General features: G+C 39.1%; 2 protein-coding genes across 2 annotated transcripts in view; one reads left to right on the top strand and one right to left on the bottom strand.

Annotated features, from left to right (window-relative positions):
- AKAP7 (A-kinase anchoring protein 7) overlaps positions 1 to 19,228 on the bottom strand; it is a 72,979-nt gene that overhangs the window by 42,036 nt on the left and 11,715 nt on the right. The window contains exons 5-6 of the mRNA XM_072333234.1: positions 18,505 to 18,665; positions 7,664 to 7,776 (exon numbers count right to left, since the gene is read on the bottom strand). Coding sequence (XP_072189335.1) covers positions 7,664 to 7,776; positions 18,505 to 18,665 — 274 coding nt within the window. The remainder of the gene's footprint in view (positions 1 to 7,663; positions 7,777 to 18,504; positions 18,666 to 19,228) is intronic.
- MSH5 (mutS homolog 5) lies at positions 1,128 to 3,557 on the top strand. Its single transcript, XM_072333325.1, has one exon. It carries the CDS (start codon positions 1,128 to 1,130, stop codon positions 3,555 to 3,557), a length of 2,430 nt encoding a protein of 809 aa, XP_072189426.1.

Genomic DNA, 19,228 nt, shown 5'->3' with positions numbered 1-19,228 from the left:
GGCATGGCCGTGTGAAGGGCCCGCACACCACCGGGCGAGGGCCGGGCTGCCATCCCAGCGGCCACAGGCGGCGCTGCGGGCTGTGTGGAGCGGTTCGGCCCCGGCGCAGGGCCTCCGTGACAGGCCGGGAGCCAAACTCCTGCCCGGCGAGGGGAAGGAGGAAGAGGCTGAGATGGAAGTCGCGGCCTTCACACGGCTGCAGTGAGCTGTCATACGGTGAGCGAGGAGCGGAGAGTAAGGAGAAGAGCTGGAGGCAGAGAGCTGACTGTGACTGTAGCCTCTGTAGGGGAGACTGGCTGATCCCTTCATCTGCTTGCACAGAAATTGGCACTCCCTGAAGAAGGAGGTGCATAAATATCCAGGTAGGCCCGGCTGACCAGTACATGTGGCTGTGTCTTTGTAAGGCACTGTGGTCGGTGTGGGTGGGCCTCCCCTTCCTCTGTGGGCAGATGATTTTGTATGCATGTACATTTGTGTGAGTACACTACTGTATTTACGGGCACTTGTGCTTACATATGGTAAAGCCACACAGCTCACTTCAGTGAAATGCTGGGTGCAGATCAGAGTTGCTGAGGTTGGGAAGGACCTCTGGCAATCAACCATCTGCCCCCTGGCTCAGAGCAGTAGCCTGCAGCAGGTTGCACTGGACCACAACATCAGGGTTTGAGTATCTCCTAAATCAGTCTCTGCAGCCTCTCTGACCTAATCCCAATCTACACAACGTGTCTTTAAGTTATACCTGTTATGTCTGAGCTCCTGAGCTCAGTACTTAAAGGTGGTTTAGAGTTTCTCACCCTGTGGATTGTAGCAGAATGGTACAGAGAGCATTGTGAAAGCTTCAAAGGGGGTGACAATACTTCCTAAAAAAAAATTGTGAAAAAAACACCTATAAAATGATTCCAGCATTGCTGGTAGTAGCTCAGTTACAGTCTCCTTAAAATGAAGATGCATCTATAGTTACTGGCTGCATCTTTTCACCTGAACTGGTAACATCTGGCTTTAATTTCTGGTAGCATCTTAGTTTCTACAGGCCTGGAATAATGAGTATTAACTTGTTGTTGTCAATTACTGTTAGTTCTCAGGATATTCTGGATGAGTTGTGAATAAAAATTTTGTTCTCCAACAGAATGAGTGCCACATCAGCCACGAGCTGTCCCTTGCCACCACTGCTTGCATCTGAAGAAGAGGAGCAAGAGTGTTCTGAGACACATATGTCTGTCTTGTGGTATGCAGGGGAGTTTGCAGTCGCTTACTATGATACAGAAGATTGCTCAGTTTACTTCATGCCTGACACACCTGATAATGAAGGCCTCGAGCTACTACAAAAAGTGACTGGGGAAGTTCATCCCAAATGCATAGTGACAAGTGCAAAACAGGACCAGAATATTGCCAATTTCCTAACCAACCTAGCAGACAGTGCCAGCGATAAAGGAAAAATTGAAATTGTCCTGTTTCCTAACATAGATTTTGGCCTAGAAGTCAGCAAGCAACGAATCCTATCTAGACAATTTCCATTTATCCCATCCCATATGACTGCAACAGAAAAAATTCTTTATTTGTCCTCAGTCATCCCTTTTGAGAGCCCACTCGTGATAAGAGCATTAGGGGGGCTGCTTAAGTACCTGGACAGGAGAAGGGTTGGAGTTGAATTGGAAGAAAGCAGTGTTGTAGTTCCTGTTTTGGCCTTTAGAAAGTTTGTGCTGTCAGAAACTGTGAATATAGACCAAGACACTTACTGTGTCCTGCAGATATTCAAAAGTGATATCCATCCTTCTGTGTATAAGCTTTCTAGTGGACTAAAGGAAGGATTCAGTTTATATGGGATTTTAAATCGCTGTAGGTGCAAACGGGGAGAAAAACTTTTGAGGCTGTGGCTTACGCGACCTACTCGGAACTTGACAGAGCTAAACAAACGGCTGGATGTTATCCACTTCTTCCTGTTGGCTCAGAACCATGAAACAGTCCTTACCCTTCAGGATTGCCTCAGGAATATAAAAAATGTGCCTCTTATTCTAAAAAGAATGACTCTGTCCCATACAAAAGTTAGCGATTGGCAAGCACTCTATAAGACAGTGTACAGTGCACTGTGCCTTAGAGACACATGTCGTTCTCTGCCCCATAATATCGAACTCTTTCAGGTTATTTCACGCGTCTTCACTGATGATCTGCAATACATTGCTAGTCTAATCAGCAAAGTGGTGGACTTTGAAGGCAGTGTCTCGCAAAATCGCTTCACTGTTAGACCCAACGTGGATCCCACCATTGATGAAAAGAAGCGAAGGCTAATGGGTCTGTCAGACTTTCTGACTGAGGTGGCACAAAAAGAACTGGAAACGCTGGACAACCATATCCCTTCCTGTTGTGTGATCTACATTCCTTTGATTGGGTTCCTTCTCTCCATTCCACGGCTACCAAGTATGGTGGATAAAAGTGACTTTGAAATTGAAGGCCTGGACTTCATGTTCTTGTCCGAGGATAAACTGCACTACAGAAGCGCTAGAACTAAGGAGCTAGACAGCCTGCTGGGTGACTTGCACTGTGAGATAAGAGACCAGGAAACACTTATTATGCACCAGCTGCAGACAAAGATCTTGGAGAGGTCTGAAGTGCTTAACAGCGTGATTGAGTATACTGCACACCTAGATGTGCTGTTGGCTTTGGCAGTGATGGCCCGGGAGAACTCCTACTGCCGGCCACGCTTCACGCAGCGCCATGGCTTCCACATCAAGGATGGAAGACATCCACTGATGGAACTATGTGCAAAGACATTTGTGGCTAATCCTGTGAACAGTGGTGAGGCTACCAGACGAATAAAGATAATCACTGGGCCCAACTCATCTGGAAAGAGCATCTACCTAAAGCAAGTAGGTCTTATAATATTTATGGCTCTAATCGGCAGTTACGTGCCTGCAGCAGAGGCAGAGATCGGAGCAATTGATGGGATTTACACAAGAATCCACACTAGGGAATCAGTTTCTGTAGGACTCTCCACATTCATGATTGATCTTAACCAGGTTGCCAAGGCAGTAAACAACGCTACAGAGAGGTCATTGGTACTTATTGATGAGTTTGGCAAGGGGACCAACACACTAGATGGCCTGGCCCTTCTGGCTGCTGTGCTGAAGTACTGGATCAATCAAGGAACCCAGTGTCCGCAGGTCTTTGTCTCCACTAATTTTCACAGCTTAATGCAGCTGGAACTCTTGCCTGACACACCTCTTCTGGAATACCTGACCATGGAGACCCACCAAGATGGAGATGAGTTGGTGTTTTTCTATCAGATCAAACAAGGAGTATCCACTGTTAGTCATGCTGCCAACATTGCTGCACTAGCTGGAATGCCAGCCAAAATTATTGAAAGAGGAGTGGAAGTATCAGAACTGATTCGCAATGGAAAAGCTATCAAACGTATTGATCATCCTTCCAAAGGAGACCAGATGGAACAATGCAAGGCTGTTGTTGAAAAGTTTCTTAGCCTAGACCTTGATGATCCGAATGTGAACTTAGAAGAGTTCATGCATAAAGAGGTGTTGCCTTCTGCTGCCTCAATTCTGTAGCATGGCTATATCTATAAGCATATATTGCAAGTTATCTGCCATGTTCAGTAGGGTGCTTTGGTAATTTCAACAATAATGACTATAACTAATGCCTCATGCTACATTTCACTTTTTTGAGCCCCTATTGTTGGATTCTCAGACAGGAAAAATACTGTAGAAAAATCAAAATATTTCTGCTGGTCTCATGAGACTATAAAAACAAAGTGTTTATTGTTTTGTGTACTGTGGAAATAATCATTTCAGTCATTTTAGGATCATCACCAAAGGATCACAGTAAGTATGTGCCTTGGACACACAGATCAGCAAATAACGTTGCTACAAAACAAACCACTAAAGTAGACACTGATTAATGGAAATACAGAGGGATCTAATGAGCTCTGTGACATTTAATAAAGCTGCATTTCTGGCCATAATGGTAGAGAAACTCCAAGAGTTGATATAAAAAGAAAGGAAGTCAGAAAAAGTGGGGTCTGACTACAAGAGAAACACCTTGGCTTTATTGAGAATAATTCTTTTCTGTTATTACTGAGTATGTATTCAACACATATTCATGAACAAGTGAATAAAGAGAAGGCATGATATACAGTTACCACAAAAGTAATAACGTTCCCTGCAGTAGCAAAAATGCCTTAGATTTATTATCTAAGTAAGACAGAAAAGACATTAGATAACTGATTGTCTGACTGCCAAAGCTTGCAGTAACTGCTAACAATATTGCTAATCAGAGATAATCAGCAGATATATTGAATCTCTCTTCTGCTCTACTTGTTTTCAAGAAGACAAGATTTCACTACCACTATTTCAAGAGAGAAAAATTATATAAGAAAAAATATATAGTTATATTCATAATTACTGGTACTAAACATTTTATCTGTTTGGTGTGTTTCACTAAAGACAGTGAGAAGGTGAATGTGAGCGTCCAACACAAAGATCTGCAATCAGAAACAGTTCAGTGCAGGCTCAGTGCAGAATTTCCTCCTTTTATGGTGTGCATTTATGATAGTGCAAAATAAATAACTTTTGTTATCTCTAATGAAACTAGGATAGTGACAAAAGTTTAACATAAGTTACATGAAAAATACAAGAGTAAATGACCAAACTGTTCAGTTGCTGCTACTTTCAGTGTGATCATAATAACACTGCCTGCAAAATAATATCTGAAATCTTGGGGATCTTACCACTGAAGCTGAATGGTAGCAGTGAACAGGCCATGTACTATACTTACTGGGGCTGTTTACAGATTTTTCTCACAAATATATTCTCCTTTATTAAATATACATACTGCATTCTAAATATGTGCTGCATAGAGGAATATCGCATGTTAAATATTCTTAAATTATATTTTTGAATACTTTCTTGTCAACCTATGCCTGGACTAAGGATATACAGCTTTTTAATTAAGCAGATGCCATCTGAGCAGTGTAACTGTCAGTCATCTACTCACAAAATTCATTTCATCATATTTGCAGTTGAGGCAGCAGTATGTACTGAAGGATTTCTGGATGTTACGCAGCATTTATCAGGTGTGCCTCACAACACTCCCTGAAATAAACAGCAGATGAATGAAAAACAGAGGGGTCGTGATTGACCTACAGCAATGTAGCAGGATAGTGAGGGAAGGAGGAATAGAAAGGTTATTATTAAGTGCAAAACTCAAGTTTCTTCTTTCACTGTGTTCAGTTGTTCTTTGTACAGAAGATAATGATACTAACCCAGTATTCTTATCACCCAAGTAGGCTGTGGAAACAACTAGGCACGTGCAAGTCAGTTATCTCCCTTTGTCTCATTCCAGAGGACACCCAAAGACACACTGTGCCTGCTTAATCTGGGGAAGTTTTCCATGGCATATTTGATTTCAGGACTGTCAAACTGAATGTAAAGAATGAGCTTCTCCACTTCTGTGCAGTTAAGAAGGTAACCTGAGAAGCTGAGTGGACACTCAGACAGCTCCTCCCTTATCCACTTTATCTGAAATGTTATCCTTTATTAATTTCTATTTCCAAGGTTGTGCTTTTTGTTTTGTTTTTACATTTATCATCTTGTCTGTGTTCAGCTCAATGCTGCGACTTCAAAGTGGAAAGCTGCCTTCTTGAGAATGTTTCTTCATTTTGAGTTCTCAAACTCTTTTCAATTGTAAATACCCCCTGACAACTTGGGGATGTTATAATCTTCTCAGAAGACACATTTCTCACAAAGAAGACTGTTGACATTATTTTTACCAAAGGAAACGTTGGTGGAATTTAGATTTAGAATAGTTTATGGTACTGATTCAAATTAGAAATCTCACATTTTAGAAAATATTAGCATCTTTTTGAAGCTGTAGTTGCGAACTAAAGTCAACCACTTTGTTCTGTTTACTCTTTTATATGCTTTCTCCTGCCATCTTCATCCACTCCCCATTTCTTGTTTTTCATGCTGTTATATGATCTGAAAATGCAATCAAACATTATGCTAAGATGCACTACAAAAGAGGTAGGATTTCTGCGTTTCATGTTGTTATTTACTGTTGTCACGAAATGCAGTTAAACTATCGTACTAACTATATGGACACAATTAAACTCAAAATGATAGAGAAGACTGATGCTAATGCCAGACAGTGGACTGACTGACAAAACTTCCTGTTAATTTACAGATTTTCAATACATAATATCTTTGTAAACAGTGAATCTTTAGAATACTATGTGTGTTATTCAGTATTATGGAGGACCAAGGAAGACGATTTGAAATGACACCGACCCGGTTCTGTCAGTAGCTGTGAATATCAGAACACAGAAAATATGTATCCTGGCCAATACTTCATGCAAGGTAGATGAATGCTTTAAAGAAGAAAGGAAGGGAGGGAGGAAGAGATGAAGGGAAGAAAGGAGGAAGAAGGAAGGAAGGGAGGAAGGGAGGGAGGAAGGGAGGGAGGGAGGAAGAACAGACTGGCAAAAAAGCACCTTGAAGATCTGAGATGTTTTAACAAAACAGTTACATTGATGAGCAGCTGATATTCTGCAAAAGCTGTGGATTTTTAGAATATTTTTAAAAGCAGCTGATAATGCAAAGAAAAGCTTCAGCCTACGATTTTATGAGCTATAACACACCACCTACAACTGGCAGACAAGTCCTTATTTTGCTTCAGAGCAGCTCTGCATTATGTCATATCCCTGAAGCTACTTCATGCATCTCAGAACTCATTTCATCTTCCAGATGATTTCGGAATACTCCTTGATTCAGATCATCACCTTTCATATTTTATAGTTCTTTTCTAATGAATAAAGTACTTTAATGCTTGCTAAATCAGCTGACAGTAATTATACTGTGTACTTTAACCCTTAGTTGTAGAAGATATTTCTTCTGAAAATTACTTTCCTGGCCAATGTTGAAAGGTTACATAAAACATTTGATTGCAATGCTAGCAAAGACATTTTATGGAGATATATCTTATGTTAATAATAATTTACTGTTAAGTTAGTGTGAAATAAAAAGCTAGATATCCTATTATTGCTTCTCTATATTTCTCATAGATATTGTAACTTATTTCTATGTTTGTCTACTTTTTCTTGTCAAAAAAGCTAGTAAATGGGCAAGAAATAGATACCTGCAAGAGAATATAATACTGCATTTCATCACTACTGTGTAAATCACCAAAACATTCAATCAAGAGAAATGTTAGCCTGCATCTTATGCATAATCTACATATAAATTCCCCTGTTTATTTGCTTATTTTCTCCCAAAGGGGAACCAAACAATATCTACACAAGCAGCATATAAATACAGTGACAGCATTTCTAACTATGTAATCTACACCTTAGTACTAATTCTGTAATTTTGAACAAGTAATTCCATCTTTTGCCTTTGCATAGTTTCAGAAAAGAAAACAGGCTATGATTTTACTGTAATGAGAATAGCCAGAGTATTAACCTACAGTACAGTATAGGACTACTTTTTACATGGTAGATGTACTAATTATTCCCTCTAATACACCTGTATTTTAAAGTCTTACCTCTTCAGCTGGCTACAAAGATGTAAAAACTATGATGCTATAGCATAAGCAACTGCTTCGTTCATCTACAAATTAAACTTCCTAGATTGCTGCTGAGCTATATGAAATGTGAGCTCACCTGCTTACGTAGCTGTGTTGATTTTGACAACTTCATAAAGGTCAGATGGGGCTTAAAAGCTTTTTCTTCTCCTGCCAAGATGCCCTTTTCTTGAAATATCTTCCTCATAGTCTCTGAAGGGGGAAGAAAAATGTAGCGGAACTCAGAAATTATACCACAGAATGCTCAGAAGTCTGTTTCTGACTGTAGTGTGAATCACAACTATACCAATATGGGGGAGGGAAAAAAAAGCACCGAAAGGCAGAGAGATTTCTATCAATATGCCTCACAAATTTGGCATCAGTAAGATAATAGCAATTAAATAGCAGTCAGTGCTGTATTCTTTTGCCATCAGATTAAAATTATCCAGGAGTTATTGTCACTGAAAAGAGTTTTGCAAACTTCAGGAAAACTATAAACATATAACAGAATTTTCTGTCTTTAAAAACATAGAATCATAGAATTACCCAGGTTGGAAAAGACCTCAAAGGTCATGAAGTCCAACCGCAGCCTAACCATAGTACCCTATCTCTAAATCCCTCTGCTAAATCGTATCCCTGAGCACCACATCCAAACGGCTCTTAAACACATCCAGGGACGGTGCCTCAACCACCTCCCTGGGGAGCCTATTCCAGTGTTTGACTACCCTTTCTGTAAAGAAGTGTTTCCTAACGTCCAACCTAAACTTTCCTTGGCGCAACTTGAAGCCATTTCCCCTCATCCTGTCACCTGTCACCAGGGAGAAGAGACTTGCCCTGCTCTCACTGTAAGCACCTTTCAGGTACTGGAAGACGGCAATAAGGTCTCCCCTCAGCCTCCTTTTCCCCAGACTAAACAGCCCCAGCTCCCTCAGCCTCTCCTCATAGGGCTGATATTCCAAGCCCTTCACAAGCCTCGTTGCCCTTCTCTGGACCTGCTCCAGGACCTCAATGTCCTTTTTGTGCTGAACACAGTACTTGAGGTGAGGCCTCACCAATGCTGAGTACCGGGCAGGATGACTTCCCTAGTGCTGCTCGCCACACCATTGTTGATACAAGCCAGGATGCCATTGGCCTCCTTGGCTGCCTGGGCACACTGCTGGCTCATATTCAGCCGACTGTCCATCAGCACACCAAGGTCCCTTTCCATCAGGCAGCTTTCCAGCCACTCCTCCCCAAGCCTGTAGGGTTGCCAGGGATTGTTGTGACTTACAGGACATTGTTCTGGGGTAAGCCCTATTTCCTCTATTTGGGTAATATCCCTCTTAGACTACAGGAATCCTGCAGCTGGAAGCTATGAAGTCTGTCACTAAATTTACATGGCATGGCTGGAAGACATGTTAAGTAGACTGAAGTTAGATTCTTTTTAGGCTTCACTGTTGCCTTAGAAGTTCTTTTCCTATTTTTGAAATATACATTTGTCTACAGCAAAGATAAAAGCAAATCTAGTGCACAGACCCAGCTTACCATATCATAGCTAATCTGCCCAAGATAATGTTTTGTTTCTTGGAAATAAATTTCAGTGTAATTTTTGAAATAAGCTTCATTCTCAAACTAAAATACTCTAAATGAAAAATTTCTGTTGCAGTTTTGAAAGTTCAGATGAAACAGATAAAACCTGTGGCAAACAATAATAATAATAATAATAGTAATAATACTGGCAAACATAATATTCCTACTAGTGAAAAACAGAAAAGCTGCTAGCATTTTTTTTTCTTTGCAAATACAACTTAATTTTTTCCACTAGCTGTAAGTCTCGATGACACAAACTATCCTTGAGCTAAAATCAAAATAGGAGAACAAAGAATCCTATCAGATGAATTTAATCTACTCTTACTACAATCACGTATTTGCAGTAATGTGAATTACTGCTTGGTGAAATGCTTAAGCTGTATCAGAAAGATCCAGTGCATGGATCTTCCTGCTTGGAAGGAAATGCATTACACACTGGGAAGTGAAAAGCACGGCTAGATGAAACAGGCAAGGCCCAACAAATCAAAATCCATCCATATAAAGCTGGCTAGGCAAGTCTGTCAGTTCCCACATCCTTCTAGTACTTACTGTTACCTTTTTGTTTGTTTGCTATAGTAAATATTTGTGAGGTACCTTGAAATCACATATAAGAAGAGATTTTGCAAGGTGGTGCATGACTTCATGATAGAACAGTTCTAAAAATACAGTTCTCTTCTGTATAAGATGGAAGGCTGACACATTTCACTCAAACAGAGACAAAAAGTTCTAGAGACCCCATGGAGCTCTTTAGCCTTTTGTTGAAGCAACAATTGGGTCTCTGGTGGAAAAAAATGGCCAGCTGGAGAGAAGATCTGGCTGTGCAACAATGTGGATTGTCAGTACTGAAGCCACTTTTTTCCATAGCCAAGTAAATTCCGGCAAATAGCCGGTACACTGTTCAAAACACAGGTAACAATTGGTATAAACAGTCACTTGCCCTGTGGTAGTCAGTAAAATTAGATTTGGTGTCCCTCTATGGTGTTTGAGGCTCCACTCATTTACCATCTAAATTTATTTCTTGCAATTACTACTATACTACCCAGCCAAAGGAGTAAAACAAACATTTTAATTACAACTTTTGTAATAAAGATTGAGAAAACAGAGATGACAAAGGCACCAAAACTTAATTTTAAAGGGTTTCAAAGTAAGCTACCAGAGTTCTCTTTCTGCAGCATGTATTCATAGGCTGCATGTAAATAGAGAAGGAGGCGGAGGTATGATGCAGCCCAAGAGATGAGGTACAAAACTGATCTGGACTTCCTTCCCACAAATGAAACAAACTCATTGTGTTATGTTGGACAATCACTATGCTTTTCTCATTTAATCCCTCTAGTGACAAGATAAAATTATACAAAAAGTGCATGTGCGTGTGTATGTGTATACATATATATATATATATTACAGAATCATAGAATGGCTGAAGTTATCAGGGAACTCTGGGCCCAACTGGTCTGACCCCTCAAGATAGGCCACCCAGAGCAGGCTGCCCAGGCCCATGTCCAGGCAGCTTCTGAACGCTGCCAAGGAGAAGACTCCTCAGCCTCTCTGGGCATCCTGTGCCAGCACTCAGTAGGGAAATGTTCCCTCACATTCAGACCAAATCTCCGATTTTTCAGTTTGTTCCTATTTCCTTCCATCCCCTTCCTCCATTCCTCCCTCCCTCTCCATCTAAATGCGTGCACATACATATACACAGGCATAACTTCCATATAGATCTGCAGATATACTATAGATCTATGCAGCTATATATCTCAATCTGCTGTCTGTCTATAGCTATAGACATGAGGCTATACACAAGATCAGCTTACCTACCTGTATTATTTTGTGTCTGTGGGAAACATTTCTATGTTTGCACTGAATCCCTGCTAAGCTATTATGCAGCTGTGCACACAAGTGTTCATGAACAACAGATTAACATATCAAAACAGATGACTAAATAAATGTTTGCTGCTTATTCAAATTGAGATGCAGAAGTTCAAATTAAGTCATTTAGTAATGCTGTGCATGTATTTCTGTGCTTCCAATGGCCAGCTTATTTTCTGATGTTGGTAAGCTGAGTAAATGCTGAATAAAGCGTCAGACATTTAAAACTGAAATGGTCAGCAACAAACCCATTTTCTGCTTCCTTTATTTGTTTCTGAACAGCATCTTTTGGGGATTCCTTGACTTTGATACTCCAGCAAAGGATTAGTCTTATTAAAAACAAGTTCATGCTGCCCTGTCTCATGGATTGCAGTCTTTTTTTTCCTCTCCTACAAAGCTCAACTCTTCTGGTACCGTGTCTTATCTCTGCCCTCTGCAATTAAGATCTCTGGTGATGAAGATGTGCACCTACAGAGGTACGTCTCTAACTCCTCAGTGTCACAGCAGTGGTTTAGCCAATCGTGGGATTTAAAACATGGTGTTTTCAACAAGGTACACTGATTATGATGGTACTACAAATGTGTGTTACAGTGGGACAGTAAGACACCCGCACTTTATACTGCCACATAGCATGGGTGCCTTCATTTTCTGCTAAATAAACAAACTTTATTTATAATTTTGCTTCTAATCATCTTTTCAAATTCATCTTTTTTCCCTACCTGGCAATTATAAAAAAGAAAAAACATAGAGAAAAATTGCTGTAAAGCAGAAAACAGCTTGGGAGAGAGAGTGCAGTTTAAATTTGATCTATTTACATGTGTATGTATGTGCCCGTGTGTGTGTTCCCATAGTGATCAGACGTAACCTCAGCTTAGCTGTAGCATAGATCATTATATAAATATCACAGGCTCAAGAGACTGGCCACACCTATTGGCACTACAAATAACTTCAGTTGTATAGTTTTGTAGTACACTTTGACATTTTACAGGTTAAGGTGACTTACAAATAAAATTACCACAATGTTCCTTTCCTCAGAGATAATGAAAATAGAAAGAAACCTGAGGAGATGGAGGGGAAGAAAGAAACAAAGCAAAATGTTATTCTAAGAGCACAGGAAGGGTAGAAGATAATGTAATGCTATTAATATCTATGTGGCCCTCTGAAGAAGTGATCATAAGGAGGGTTTTAAAAGTACGGGGAAAGGAAGCCTGGATGTTGTGGGCAGGAAAAATTTCCAGCCTTATGGGACTTTATGAGAGGGGATCTAAAGAATGAACATGTACGTGAAGGTTCAACTTCATGATAAGGATTGCCTGAACTGACAGCAAGCAGAGACTAGTGACAGGAACAATAGAAAGCCAACGCACATGGGTCTGACCATCTACCCCATCTACCATCTTCCCTCAGACATAACATTACTAGCTGGACTGAAAAACTAACAGGATCTGTATTTTCCCTTATTAGTTTCAGGGTGACCAGTGTTTGCACTAAATATAAACTCAGAAAGTTAAGGCTATATTTACAAGCTCAGTGACTCCCTAGAACAAATTTTTGGACAGCTTTCAGGCCATCTTTCATGCAGTTTGAAGTACTCTGCAATATCATTTTGTACACTATTGTTACAATGTCAAAATTACTGAATGTCATCTGCATCTTTTATACTGGATGTAGCTGAATCCATTAGACAACTGTTTTCCCATAGTTAGACCTGAAATATGATACATGAAACTTGTCTAGAACAGCTATAAACTGGAAAGGCTCAAAAATTCCACAGCTCGATCAATACAGAATGATTCATAGAAAAATTGTTGTATGTGAACTGTTGGGGCCTGACCTGAACCACTGACTGATCCCCTGGGGAAAGGACCCAGTCAACCCAGGGAGCACGGGTGAAGGCAATTCAGCTGTGTGACTAGAAGGGGTGGAGACTGGATGCACCTTTCTTAGACCTCATTTAAGGGCTGAGCACCACTAGGGAAGGCTTTCTTTCTGGAGATCCTTCCTTGGTGAAGCTTTCTTCTGTGAGCCTGGAATCTTTTGATATGGGTGAGCAATCTTGATTTATAGCACCTTTCTATCCTGCTGGTCCTTCTGCCATCACACCTTTACTGATCTGTCAAATTGCTATAATTGTACATTGAATAATAATCCAAAGTATCTCTCTTCTTTTCCAAGATTTCATTAATTACAGAAAACTATTATGTACGTAGATTTTCTTCCAGTTTATTAATTTCTGCTCATCTGTAAACCACATCCCCTAAATTAAAAGATCTAGCAGACATATTCCTGACTATACACTTAAAACTGAAGACATGGGGGAAGCTAAGCATTGCTAAATTACACTATTATAAATCTAGCACACTAAGTCATGTAAAAAATTTTTAAGTAGCTAGTTGTTACTTTAGGAAAATATTTTCCTGGCTACCGCTTAGCAAAGGTTTAGATTTTACAAATAAGTTCTTCGCGTCATCCTTACTTTCACAATAGTATCTAGCATAACATGTTCATAAAGTCTCAAAAGACCCAATTTGCAGGCCAGTGAACTCTAAACCAAACACTTCAGATGATAAATTTATTTTACAAACTCAAGAGAAGTGAGCAGCAAGCAAAAAAACCCGAAACCAACCAAAATGATATATCAAGAAATCATGTTATTCTTGGAATAAATAACTCCATACTGTGCATCAAGCACTAATGGCCCTTAACAGGGCAGGAAAGATTGGGTCAGACTGAGAAGCAGCCCTAGCTACTGATGGACAAGAGCTACTGATTTATCAACAGCTCAGCAGTACTAGAATCTCCTATGGAAAAAATTGGTTAAACTAGGATCAGTCATGTGCTTTAGTCTCTAGAACATCAGAGAAGGAAAGGCCTTACTTTTCTTCCCTCTGTATCAAAAATGGCTACTTTTACTTATCATCTACAGCATTTCTCTATAAATAGCCAGCTTTGCACTGTACCAGCAGGCAAGACACAGTCAAGGCTACTTCCCAACAGTTCTTCTGTGATTACTTGGTTCCATCTCAGGCTTTTCCACAGTGAGTTGTCACCACATTTCTATCATGCATCAGTGAGCTATATAGTTCTTCCAGACATGTATCAGTAGTAACCACAGGTTGTTTTCTTTGTCTCCATTGTTACACAGATATATAGAAGTATGTTGATTCATTAAGACCAAGAAGGCACCTGGATCAAGCAATCCCCACTTTGTACACAGATGCCAATATGTAAGGTAAGCCTGATAAGACAACAATAATGTGAATGCTCAACTGAGTTATTGATGGTACTTGGTTCCTACTGTGCTTTTAATTCATCCCAATACCTTTACATCTGCCTTCTCCGTACTTCCCTGAAAATGCCCTCGTTATAGAGTCGAGTAATATTTTTGCATATTTCTCAGCAAACTAGACACTTTTTTCTCTTCTGCCTCCTGTCATGCAGCTGGTCCTGAATGTTAAGGCCCCACCTGAAGTGTAAGTGCAGTGAGCTGAAGGGCAAGAGGCACTGTAGTACAGCATCCCAAAGCCAGGCCCCATCCCAGTCCAGTGCTCCTCATATGCCCTTTAGCCTCTTTTGTTGGTTACAGCGTATAACATTCACTAATGGATAATAAGCTCTTGATCATGACACATTGTTAATACTTAATAACTACCTACTGGAGTACAAACTCATAAAATTAACTGGCGCTAAACTGAGCTTTAATGGTGAATGTTTATTTTCACAAAAATGTATGCCTCTTTTGTCAGCATTTGCCTACTCAAAGGGCCTAAAATGAAAACTGGCATGTAGCAAAAGGCTTAATTAGAAAAGACTGCATGCAGAAAAGTACGTCATGTCAAATGGCATGGACAGTGCTCAAATCTACTACCAGGTAGGTGTCCTGGCTCTTGTAATGAAATCAGCAAAACCACTTTTTCTCTGATGGCTGTTTTAATCACATGATATAGCATGTGTGTATTGGCTGATATCTTGAATAGAGTTCATAGGAGCATGGACTAGCAGCTTTTTTTGTTTGCTTTTTACAATTTAGTTATTTTAATGAAAAACTACAACAGTTTTGAGTTCATGATTTTTACATCATACAACAGTTTAAAAATAACTGACAAGAGACAAAATGTATTTATCCGAGCTTCAGCCATCTGGAAGCTAAGTGAACTACATTAACTGAATTGGAGCATTTCTTTAGGCTCTCTGAAGTCAGGGCAACATAACTCATCCTAAGACAGATGACAAACATGTGGTTACGTAATCTTTAAAGAGGCTCATGCTCTCTAGCCCCAGGTCAGTCACCACTCCTGTCCTTTGTGCTGACAGTCATGTAGCACTTCAGTAAACTACACTGACAAATTGGAAAGCTTAAAATTACCTGGCAAAGGAAAAAAAAAAAAGGTTAGTTTAATCACAGCTGAATTCACTGTGTGACTGCAGAATCCCACAGCACAACAGGGAGCCAGACTGCTTTTGGCATAGTTATAATGCCATGTTATGCTTGAGTAAAGATGTAATGCACTTAGAGAAACAGCCTGTGACTGGCTCTCCATTTCTGTCTCTAGTGGTGACTGTTATGAAAACCAGCTTAGAGAAATTAAACTAAATGTCACTTTTACAAAACTGCAGTTAGAGGAGGTAGGCATACTACTTGTTTTCCCAGTCTAGTTACTTTTAAAAAATCTAAAATATTCTAATTACATTTCAATATTTAATCAAGTAATTCAACATTCCTTTGAAAAAACAAAGGATCAAAAGCAATTGAAACAGTCAACTGTGAAAGCATCAGTAATTCTTGTTCATGGAATTCAGGCTCCCTCTGGTGACCAGAATGCAACAGGCATCATTCATCGGTAAAATTGAAACCACGAACCTTATGGGTATTAAAGAAACAGGATTCGCTCATTCACTTGTATCAGCTTCAAACAGCATTTTTCATGTAATTACAAAAATGAAATTTATTTTTCAGAACTTGCTTAGTACTTTAAATATGCCATGACATAATACAGTACAAGAAATGACAACTTCTTTAGTTATTTAGCTAAGGACTTATAAGAGGGCTTAGGCAAAAAGGGATTTCAGTACTTCTCATGCTTCTCTGTTAATGCTTAAATGGTGTTACTTCTAGTAGATAATTATATGATCCTAATGTCTCTTAATGGATTGCTAGGGATTAAGTAGGAAATCACAACAGATAGAAGATTGATTAGCTTCACTTCTCCTGAACTTTTGTGTCTAGCAGACTTCTGATTACGTCATTGTTACTAGACATGGATCTTACCATTATGGTACTTTGGTATATTCAGATGCTATCAGTATCAAGCTTCCATGTTATTTATGGAACTAAACAGCGTCTTACAGGAAGCTAATGTGAACTTATGCATTTTCTATTGTGTTACCAATATTCCTCTTTCAACATCTTCAAGAATACAAAATCACAGGTGAAGTCAGAATTCACCTTAAGAGCAACTGGGAAGGAGCACAACAGTAACTCTGTAAGAAACTAAGCTTAAATCTTGCCAGAAATCAAACAAGTTACAGAAGTTTACTCTCCCGTAGCTCCTGGTATTTTCTCTTGCAGATGTCTTCCTAAATTGTACACTCAGAATACTATCCACAGAGCAGGAATACAAGGCATATTTTTGACATACAGCCTATCTTTGAACTTACATGTGAAATTTAGTACAGAAAAATTCAACAATATATTTCTGCTAATGTGCTTCTTTGTGTTAGAAGGTATATGTATTGTTTTGAGTACAGTCCAGAAAGTACTATGTGGTACCTGAGTGGAGCAGTGCACCAAAATGCAGCAACCATGCTAGAGAGGGAAAGAACATGTTCCAGAAATAGGGCACTCTCAAAAGATAGCGGAGTCAAGAAGATTTAGAATAAATTAGAATAAAGTTAATTCTGGTTACAGCTTCTGTCAATAAGCAGTGACAGGATTTCTTTTTGTATTTCAGACCTTGAAAGTACATTCTGACTTCAGAAAGTACAAAGTAAAACCAAGATCACAATAATATAACTAAACAGAAATCCAGAAAATACATGAAATATACTCAAATTTAATTCAAGAGATTGTGTTCTAAATATTCCAAACTCAAAAATATGCTGGGATGCAACTGAACACAGTTCTGTGATAGTAAGGGAACTATTTTAACTTTCTTATTATTTGTGGTTGTGATGGGGAAAAAAGCCATAAACAATACTAAACTTTTTGTTAAGGCACTTCAGAAATGAAGTTAATGAGTTGCTAGAGAAAGCAACACAAGAGATGTTGGGACAGCAGCAGTCTTATGCTGTTCTGCAAAATGTCCTATATGGGTTGTTGCGTTATTAAGAAAGTGATGTGAGCTCACATTCCTCAAAGCACAAAAGGTAATTCATCAATACGGCAAAACTCTTTTAAAGTGTCTTTTCAGGGAATAGCTGGAATTGCTGGGATTGTTTTAAAGGACACTGATGAATCAGTAATGTTGCTGAGAATTTTTGAGTGTCTGTAAACAACATAGTTTAAGTATAGCCTTGTAGATAGAAAAAGAAATCTCCACTGTACCTTGTTTTGTCTGCTGTTTCTTGGCTGACAGTTATATGACTTTTCTCAAGGCAACAGGAATATACAAATTAACTCTATTTTGGATGCATTTTATGTGACTGACAAAGACAGTGGCCTTAGCTCCAATGTTATAATGTTATAATGTTATAATAGTTATATAGTAATAATAATAGTTATGCCCTTGAATTGCTCATGCAGGTATACGTGTGTAATGCAATGCATGCACTTGCAACATTTTTCACTAATATCATAATTGCTAAACAAAGGCAATGAACACCAAACAAGCCACAGTCTGGTTCCTCAAATGCTCCAAATAAACCCTCAGGCTTAAGCAGCATGGACTCTAATTTGATTCCTCTGGCATATCAACCATGTTCTGATTTCTCTTTATCCTCCAGAAGCAGAGAGAAAGTCTCAACCTGACTTTAGGTATATACCTACATAAATATATCTAAGTATGTATACAATCATATGTATGTGTGTATGTGCAGTTATACACAAGCATGAGGTGAGATCTAAGAGTGATAAATTTTACAGAGAGGGAACACAAAACTTAAAGACTCACAAACCACAGAAGAGGAACAAATAGTGCCAACTCTCAGTACTCTGTTCAGTATGAATGCTAAAGAGATTTATGCAACTTTGGAAGTCAGATAAAGTGCTTATCAGGTGATAAACAACACACAGTGTTTGAACCAAAACAAAGTAGAGTCTTTTTATCCATCTATAAACTTGTGCCATGGTTTTTACATATGCTAAGTAAAAAAGATCTCTGAGAAAAGCACTGGAATTAAGGTTCTTTTCAAGTATGTTGATAAATCAATTGTGTAAGTGCAGCAGTTGTTAAATTAATATTGACTAAATTAGCACCAACTTACTCATATTTGTATGGTATAGATAAGGCTCACTTCATAAGGTTGTCAGAAAGTCTTTAAAGCACTTAGGATTACATTCACAAGTTGTACCTGCTATTTCCAGAAGTACAGCTGTATGATCGTTTTCTGCCAACTGCACAAATCCAACTTCATTTCTGAAATGATCGATTCCTTGAAAAGACAAATCCACAGTTTTTCCTTTTAGGAGATCTTGTACGAAATCCTTGCTGTCCGTAAGAGCACCAACTGCTCTGTCAAGGGGAAAGAAAATACGTCTGTCATAGTTGAATATTTTAGTATTGTTCATATATTATTAATCTCTCTATACAAAAACTTTAAAAGCTTTTTTAGTCTTAATTTACTTTTTACTCAGGTACTTTCATGCTACTTGCTATCAGTGCGGTCAGTATTCTCACTCTTCTGTAATGGCAAATTGGTTCACACACCCTGCTGTAAAACTGTAGAAACAGTAAGGCAGACAGCCACAGCTGTAATTCCTGAAAAGAATTCATCTGAATGACTAGATACTGAGTTGACAGTGTCTCTATTACTCTGCACATCACATTTAAGATGCTTATTCAGAAGCACCTGGTTTTCTGTTCTTGAAGTAGTTTACTTCAGTTCATGCCCTGCTATCTGAGCGGGTCACTCTAAGATTCTGCTTCCTTCAAACTTGCTTATTTAAGATTATAAATAGATGTTAGTGACATTTTATGTGTAATATAAGGATAAAAGTACATGGAAATAACTGTTAAGCTCATTAGAACTGACAGGAAAATAAGTACCACCAAAATTAATGCTTACTTTAAAAGAC

This window comes from Excalfactoria chinensis, chromosome 3 (assembly GCF_039878825.1).
Source record: "Excalfactoria chinensis isolate bCotChi1 chromosome 3, bCotChi1.hap2, whole genome shotgun sequence".
NCBI lineage: Eukaryota > Metazoa > Chordata > Aves > Galliformes > Phasianidae > Excalfactoria > Excalfactoria chinensis.
The sequence above is the reverse complement of the archived record's forward strand: the minus strand, read 5'-3'. Positions and strand labels throughout refer to the sequence as shown.